Consider the following 9,317-nt stretch of genomic DNA (forward strand, 5'->3'; position numbering starts at 1 on the left):
TTTTTTTTTTTTTTTTTTTTTCTTTTTTGCAAAGAGTAGAGTCAGAGTCGTCTACGTGGAGGGTAGAGATTGCGTGAAGGGAGTACAAAACTTGGCGTCGGCTTTCCAGCACCGTTCGATGTCCTCGGCGATTCTCTTGGCATCCATTGATGAGCCGAGTAATCCACGATTTGTGAATCCCGCAGCATATAGCCCATTTTTCCCTTTCCACCCAAACGGCTTCCTTGGCAAGCCATCTTCTTTCCTAAACATTTCTCCCTCCTAAAATAATAATAATAATTAAAAAAAACATGCTTTTAATATTAATTGTTGCATCAATATAAAAAACTAAATTACCAAAATACCCGACGCTATTTCAAAATAAAATTAGAAATTAGCATGCAAAACAACTAATCAATCACTTTCTAGATTAAGGGCAATGTGGTAATTTTAACTAAAAAGGACAAATTTAAAGGTAATTCTTTTGTAATTTAGCCTCAAATTTATAGGTACTATTTGCTACATCAATATAAAAAAAACTAAATTACCAAAATACCCAAATTATTTCAAAATAAAATTACAAATTAGAATCCAAAACAACTAATCAATCCCATTCTAAATTAAGGGCAATATGGTAATTTTAATTTTAAAAACAAATTTAAAGGGTTTTTTTTTTTTTTTTTTTTTTTTTTTAATTAAGCCTCAAAAGGCATTATTTGTTGAATTGAAAATTCGAAAAAAATGAGTGACAATTTTTTTTTTTTTTTTTAAATTGCGGAAGGGAGGTAGAAAGCTTACCTTTAGCCAAGAGGGCACATTGCTTCTATAACCAGTAGCCATTATAACGGAATCATATCTTTCTATTCTTCCATCAACAAACTCCACTGCATGACGTCTCAGCCGCTTGATGCTTGGACGTACCTACACAAATCAACGGTCCACAATTTTTCACACAAATGCCAATAATCAAATAATAAATCAATAACTTATTCAATATATTTTAAATTTACAAATTTATTATATAATATTTTTATTTATTGGGAACAATTTTAGCGATCTATTTAACCTTTTTCATTTATAAAATAAATTAAAATAATATAGATTAATATTTTATATCTATAAATTCTCAGCTCATAAAATAAGATATTATAGACGGGTACCTTAATATAAAGATCTAAAACGTTTTTAACTGATAAAATAAATTGAGATATTATTATAGACAGATATCTTTAATATATTAATATATCAAATTTAAAGATCTATTAGACATTTTCAGGTATATTATAATTAAGATAATACAGACAAGTACCTTAATATGTCCCGTTTTGATCTTGGCAAGGGTACCAACATCCAAGACGGGTGTCTTGCCGGACAGGTTCTTAAGACGAAGTGGGCCGATAATGGGCCGGTCCAATCCGAATTTGGCAGTGTCCCCAAGAATCATCCTGGACACCATCAGCAGGAACCCATCGACAAGACGTACGGGCAGCCACTTCAGCAACCATATGGACAGCCCAAACGTCGATTTTCCCAGCATCTCTCGTGGCAGCACGTGAACCTTCAATATTTTACAAATTAACAATCCAACCCCTCCAATTTTATCCCCCTTCCAAATTCCCCCCCTCATCTCTCCCTAAATTGCAAATCGACCCATAATCGAGTGGAGTGTCCACTCGTTGTTTTTAAGGTTTCCTGTTTTGTTTTTGTTCTTTTTTAGTGCACTTTTTAATTAGATTTCAAATGATTTGTGATTACGACAATATATATATATATTGGCGATTTATTGATTTTCCATTGAAAATAAATACCCAAAATTAATAAAAGAAAAAGAAAAAAATAAGGAAAATTAGAGAATTATGTTCTTACTGCGTCTCTGACGACGAGGGAAGGGCTGGCTCTGTGTTCACAGAGATCCAAACTAACTTCCATGCCGGAATTCCCACAGCCGACGACCAAAACTTTCTTCCCGCCAAATTCTTCGCCGCTTTTGTACAAACTCGCATGCTTTATCGGGCCATCAAATACGTCCATTCCGTCGAGTTTCGGCACCACCGCCTCCGCATTTTCACCGGTGGCGACAATCAGCCACCGTGAAACGTACTCCGTCACCGTCGCGATCTCGTCGGGATTGCCATGCTTACTCCTCACGCGCCAAAACCCGAGCGTGTGATCGTACTCCGCCTCCTCTACTGTCTCGTTGAATCTCGGCCGTATATCGAATCTCTCAGCGTAAACCTCCAAATAGCTTACGAATTGATTCTTGGAAGGGTACGTCGGAAATTCCGCCGGAAAACTCATAAACGGCAGCTCGCAGAATTGCTTCGGTAGATGCAACCGTAGGCGATCATACGTTTTCAACTGCCATAACGACGCTATACAGTTGGATCTCTCCAGTACAATACTCGGTACCCCTTTTTGTTTCAAACATACCGCCGCCGCTAGCCCCGACGGCCCTGCACCCACTATCACCGGTCCCGGTACCCAAACTCGCCGCATCTTGTCTTTTTCTTCTCCTCCTCCTCCTCCGCCGCCGCCTATCTCCTCTGTAAGAAATGGGTCGTTTGAAAGCTTCCCTCCGATTTCCTTTACATAAGAAGCCATCACCCCCCTCCCCCGTCCACCCCGAAACTAATATCCCTTGAATCTTGGAGTGGATTAAGAGAGTCTTATCCGTTTAGAAGAATGAGTAATTTTTAATTTAATTAATTAATTTTTTTTTTCTAATTTGTATTTCGAACAACAATTTCGCGCATTCAACCAAGAGAGAGAAAGAGATTATGTGTGTATATATTCCTTTCGTTCATATAATTAATTTATATAAATATATAGGACTTTATTATATATATATATATTTATAACAAAATCCATAACTTTCTTTATTTTTTTGTTTTTTTTTTTTTGTTTTTGTTTTTTTGTTTTTTTTGTTTTTTGTGGAAAGAAGAGTGATCTGACATTCTTCACCACATGGATAAGTTAACCACTTATCATTTAAAAAAGGAAAATTATCCCTACAAATCTTCCTAATTTTACGGTTATAACTAACTGGGTAATTTATCTACTTATCTTCCTCGTTTTATGGTAAATAATTTATCTACTTATCTAAAAACTGCTGGTAAAAAGGAAACTATCTCTGTAAATCATCCGAATTTGACGAATCTGACATGATAATTTGTCTACTGTAAGAACGAAAACTATCTCGGTAAAAACTGCATTCCTCTTCCACATTAATATTGTATTATTATTACGTTAATTTTTACGTAATCAACAACACCAATTTTAGATTTTTTCGCCTTAAAATTGGTTTACTCTCTAAATTTTTTAAAATTTTTTATTTTAGTATATATATTATTGGGATTGACATGGTACTGTGTTAAATTTGATGAAAAAAGAAACCGTACCAAAAAGGATATTATTTAATGTACATTTATTTAGTTATGTAATTGTTTATGACGTTATTTATTTTTTAAAAATATGAAAAATATTTTTTTAAAACAACAGTACACCAATTTTTATTTTAAATTAATTAAATACTTAAAATTATATATATATATGAAATTAAATAGGCTATGATTCATATTATAGTCCTAGGTTAAACATTATATTGCCCATTATATATACTTTGTTCAAATTTTAACCTTATAAAATCATGCTTATTTTTTGAAAAAAATTTAAAAATAAATTAAAATGGACTATAAAAATTTATATTTTCATTTAAAAAGAGAAATATATATCCCCTAATTTTATAATTAAAAATATTTTAAAAAGTTTCCCGACCTAAAAATTAAAATAGATAACAATTCTAAAAGCCTGCCGAAATATTGGGAACACAAGTTTGGGTAGACGAAGGACATTCTAGACATAATTCAGTTATTTTTTTCTCTTTATTATTATTATTTTTATAAATAATCTTTTTTTTTATATTAAATAATAATATTATATCATTTTTAATTTAAAAACAGTTTTTTTTAAGAGTTTTCTACATTTGTTTTTTTATTGATCATATATATATATATATATCTATATATATATATATACACGGAATCACAGTCAATCATCATCTTCACATTTTTTTTTGTCTTATTGAATAATTTCATTTTGTTTTATTTAAAAATTTTATTTGAGAAAATATTTTGTTCCAACTTCCATTTCAAAACTTCTTATTTTTATAAATAAATAAAATAAAACAATGTTTTGATAACAATTTTTATTTATAATTTTTAAACTATAAATTTAGATAAATAAAATCTTTTATATATATATATATATATAGATAAAAATTTACACAAAAGACATTTATAAAGAGCATAAGTGATTTTTTATTACCTTCAATATTTTTAAAAATACAATATAAATAATCTTAAATTTAATGTGGCATTAATTAATCAATTACTTAGATATTAATCTTCCTCCTATTAAATTAATACATTTATTTTATTTCTATATATATATATATATATATATATACTAGTCAAGCTAAGAGGCTAAATTAATAAAATACTATTCAACTTACTTTGTATATAAAATATTAACCTTCAAAAATAACTTTAATTTTTTTTTAAAAAAAATATATATTTTTATTATTAGCGTCACTTCTAGGTTAACATTCAAAAGTAACATTAAAAAATTTATAGATAAACTTAATTTATATAACTACCAAATTAAATATATATATATTTTACTTCTATAAAACTATTTTTGAAAGACAGGTTAGTTTACATAGAAAAAAAATTAAAATTACTATAATATTATATGGACAGAACATTGAATTTTGGAAAGTCAAAATCTAAAAATTCCACCAATTATATATTAAAGGAATAAAATGTTAAATAGGGAGAAAATTAATTTAATATATTGGGTTTTTTCACACATTTTTAAAGTTATAAGCCTATTCCAAATTAGAGGGAATAGGGTTGTAGCCTTTATAGGCTAGGGATTCAAAAACCTTAAAATAAAATAATAAAAAAATCAATATTTTTATTTTTATTTTATTTTATTTTTTATAATAAAGAGTTGGGGACGCAAAACTTGTTGGCTTATTTAACAACATTTTCAGTCCTTCCCTGTGGGAACTAAGATGGTTACATAAGCCTAGTAGCCTACCCTATACCCTATGGAAAAGGAGTGTTTTCTTTTTTAATTTTAAATAAATATTAAGATGGGCCCAGAGGTTGGTGGCTAAGCCCAATGGGCTTTTCGGAGCACGCTCGCTTGCCCGGCACTCGAAAACAGGGCCTACATATGTGGGCCTCCATTTGTCCCTAGAAACGCATTTAATTAAAGTATAACTATTTCAAAAGTATAATAATTCCTTTTTTTTCTCATCTTTTTCATCCTAGTGTGGCACTTCTATCCAAAATAAATAAATAAATAAATAAATAATCATATTATAATAATTGTATTTGCTTACTTTACCTAATAAACATAATTGATGTCGGATATCTTTATGTTACAATATTCGGGAAGCTCTAACCGCACTTGAAAAATTTGTATATATATATAATCATTTTATCTTTTTTGTCACGTAAATTTTAATTTTAATCGAGTTTGAATGATTTTTAGGTCGAAAAATTAACGATAGACTTTTTACACTTAAATGATTTTTTTATTCTATTTTACTCGACTATACAATTTGTAATTTTATTGAAATATTTTTACCGTTTTTTCTTCAATTAAATGATGCTAATATGATTAGTGGGGCCATTAATTTATTTAGGTGGAGGATTATTGATGATTAAGGATATATGTGAGATCTTATTATAAGGTTTGATTAATTAAAAACTATATAATAAAATGAATTTGATATCAAAATGCCAAAATCAAAACAATTATAAATAATTAAGAACTATTAATGATAGGCTTGCAACAACTAATGGTACATTAACTCGAGAAAAATAATGACCAAATCTTACTTTCGTAACATTTATTTTATTATTAGAACGAGCATATAGTTAAGATATCTACCTTTTTATATTGAGTGTGGCCATCGGTTGGAGGGTCAAATTCTCATCCTTTTTACCTTACATGCTCGTTTGTAAAACAATTAGGTCTAACTTGAAGTTATGGCTCTCGAATATCTCCATTTAGGGTTAAATTCTCATCCTCTTTGCCTTATGTGCTCGTTTGTAAGACAATTAGGTCTAACTTGGATTTATGGCTCTCGAGGATCTCCATCTAGGGACAAATTCTCATCCTCTTGACTGCACATGCTCGTTTCTAAGACAATTAGGTCTAACTTGAATTTATGGTTCTCGAGTACCTCCATCTAAGGTAAATTACCCCAAAGTCATCGTATTCCTTCAAAATTAGATGGATTGCAACAAGCCACAGTTAGAAACAAGTTTTCAACAACTAATATAAAACGATTTTTTAAAACTTATCTGTCATTTCAAACAATCGCTAGCTAGCATACGTGGTTTATATAAAACTGGTGACTAGGATTATTGAATTATCAATTTAATATTTTATTTTTTTTCATTATTTATGTTTAAAGCTTATTAATTTAACATCCAATAAGTCATAAATGGATGTTTATAAGTGAATTAATGGAACGTTTTCCCTAGGGTTGCATGATTAATATATAACGTGGTGCTAAACGACAAATTGTTGTTAGCCTCTCCCCTTCGAGCATTATTTCACTTTTATATATTGCTTTTTAGTTCATTCATAAAATAAATAAATAAATAAAATAATAATAAGTTAAAATTTAAATGAATTGATGTAATTATAAGATTAAATTATGATAGTTATAGGTTTAATTAGATGGATTAAGAGTATGATTATCCAAGAAAAAATTAGGGTGACGTGGATATGTTTTTTTTTTTTTTTTATAACGAAATGAAAAGTGATATTGGTGTTATTCGTTGGGTTGACATTTGAATTTTAATTATGGCCATAATTATTATATTTTGATTTGACGTTAATTATTGAATAAATAAAGCAATTATGGAATTGTCCCATAAAATATATTATTAAACGAAACTATATATTATACCGTTAAAATGTACTATATTTAGATATGATATTAAACAAAGTCAATGTACCATTATGAATCAATGTGGGACCTAAGTAAATAGAATTAATTCTAACATCAGACCCATAACACTTTGGGAAGAAGTACTTAGCAAGTCTCAAACTTTATTTATTTGGATTTTATTTTTTATTTTAGAATTGAAATAAATTAAAATTCGGAACTCTCGAGGTGAGGTTTTGTGGAGATCCGTCTCGAATAAGGTAAGAAATCCTCGTTTAAATGGGAGAGAGAGAGTAGAAAGAGATTCAGAATTCTAGCTCGACGGGTGGGCACCGTCGGATCACTAAGGCCAACTTTCGTCCCTGCTCGACGGGTGGGTCTTGCAGTCAAGCTCCCTTCTGCCTTTGCACTCGAGGGCCAATCTCAGTCTGGCCCGAGGAAACCTTTGCACGCCTCCGTTACCTTTTCGGAGGCCTACGCCCCATAGAAACTGTCTATCTGAGACTGTCCCTTGGCCCGTAGGTCCTGACACAAGGTTAGAATTCTAGCTCTTCCAGAGTGGTATCTCGCTGATGGCTCGGGGTATTGCAATAGTGTAACGACCCATGCCCTCAATTCGAATTAGGATTCAGAATCCGAATTCGAGACCTGATGACCTCAACATTTCCTTACGTCCTCTGCGACATAGTCAAGTTACTTCTTGTTTCTAAGATTGAAGACTATTCTTATAGACAAACATGAGTCTTTCTAGCATGTTTTGTTATCGCATCTTAGGAAAATTCCTAAGACATGTACCTTCCTTTTGCGGTGGCTCAATCGTAGGAACTTCAAAATTAAGTATGCTTTACTTGATGTCACAGTCATACATATCCAAGGCGTGTTGTCAATGGTCGCATGACAGATATCTCGGTCTCGCTTGTTCAGGACGTGTTGTCCATGGTTGCATGCCCGTTCCAAACCCCTTTTACATGCTTTCATCCTGGATACGTCTTTACCATTCTATATTGGGTCAGTACGAGGGTGTATGACCATTCACCAAAATCGTGTCTACACCTGCAAGGGCTAAAATGCCCCACAATGTACTACAGAGGGATATGACTAGTTGTCAACTTCTCCCTACCCGATAGTTATATGCAGTAAGCCGTTATTGTTGCCTTTTGCTTACATTCTCATATAACACAAATTTCAATTTCTCAAATCTTGCTTTCAAAACTCTGTTTCAAAATCTTGCTGCCCCGTTTTCTAAAACTGAACAATTCTATGTTGGGTGATCTCGTACGAGGTTTCTTAGGATGTATGTGAGTAATGACAAAACATGTTGGAAGAACTGAACATCCGTCGTTACATATAGATACTTAAACAATTGACTTCGTAATTATAATTAAAATGTTACACGTGTGAAAAAGACAAACGTGAAGGTGGTTCAAAGATTTAAAAGTAATTATAATTAACTTGGTAATGAAGCGATTAGAAAATGGGCTTGTTTTAATCATATGGTGTTAATTTAATATTGAATTACCCATACTTTCATAATTTCATGCTTCGCTAAGCTAATAATAATCAAAACAAAACACACACTAAGACATGATTAATTATATGACTTTGCTTCTTAATGCTAATCATTTAGTTCTTAATTCTATTTTAGTCTCTACACGTTTAAGTCTGCTCTGTTTTATAGCCGTCGTTTAGATTTAAAAAAATTTAATCTGTTAATGACATAGTTTTGAGTATGTGTGTGCGCTCTACTATGTTACCACAAGCATGATATGGAACTAAAGATGTTAAAGATGAACATTAGGTAAATTCAATCTACTAAGTTACTCGAGTAGAGACAAGGTCGAGCCGAATGACTTGGTAGTATAGAGGCAAGTTGGTTGTGTTGCAGACGATTGAACATGCACACGTAGACAGCGTGTGTAGTCGAATAAGCTTGAATTCCGCACAAGTGAAAGCACGTGTATTAGCTTTCTTAATGATAAAGTTTCGATCTTTTATCATTACATATGTTTTTTTTGCATAAAAAAAGAGACAATCGTCCTCGTCCTTCCATATAGAATGTGTCGAGAGTTTGAAGTTGAAATTTGAAATAAATTCAAAAGAGAGCTTTTTAATAGCCCTTTTGAGCATCATTTTATATTCCCATAAAAAAGGCAAAAATATATATTTTTTTCATTCTTAAATCTTTTATATTTATTTAATTCGATATTTTCTTATATAGTATTTACTTTCATTTACTTATAAAATAAATAACGAAACTCTTCATATTTTTTAAAAAAATAATGTTTATTTTAGATATTTGTCTTAAAATATATACCACTAAATAAAATTTAAATTTAAAAGAGTAAGAATAAAATTTCAAATTATCAAT

At 30.7% G+C, this 9,317-nt stretch overlaps 1 protein-coding gene across 1 annotated transcript; it reads right to left on the reverse strand.

The window, feature by feature from the left end:
- Positions 1-21: 21 nt before the first annotated feature.
- Positions 22-2,580, reverse strand: LOC111462924 (indole-3-pyruvate monooxygenase YUCCA6-like). The gene is made up of 4 exons (XM_023106752.1): positions 1,846-2,580; positions 1,289-1,537; positions 778-900; positions 22-261 (listed from the first exon to the last, which is right to left on the reverse strand). The coding sequence occupies exons 1-4, from the start codon at positions 2,578-2,580 to the stop codon at positions 52-54; spliced, it is 1,317 nt and encodes a 438-aa protein (XP_022962520.1). The 3' UTR covers positions 22-51.
- Between the last annotated feature and the right edge of the window lie 6,737 nt (positions 2,581-9,317).

This window comes from Cucurbita moschata, unplaced genomic scaffold (genome assembly GCF_002738365.1).
Source record: "Cucurbita moschata cultivar Rifu unplaced genomic scaffold, Cmos_1.0 Cmo_Scf00027, whole genome shotgun sequence".
NCBI lineage: Eukaryota > Viridiplantae > Streptophyta > Magnoliopsida > Cucurbitales > Cucurbitaceae > Cucurbita > Cucurbita moschata.

Bases quoted from the DNA above. Each gene is read 5' to 3' on its own strand.
- LOC111462924 (XM_023106752.1), bottom strand. From the start codon at position 2,580: ATGGCTTCTTATGTAAAGGAAATCGGAGGGAAGCTTTCAAACGACCCA. The intron at 1,538-1,845 runs GTAAGAACATAA...AAAATATTGAAG, and splicing joins CCCTCGTCGTCAGAGACGCA to GTTCACGTGCTGCCACGAGA. The intron at 901-1,288 runs GTACTTGTCTGT...TGATTTGTGTAG, and splicing joins TCAAAACGGGACATATTAAG to GTACGTCCAAGCATCAAGCG.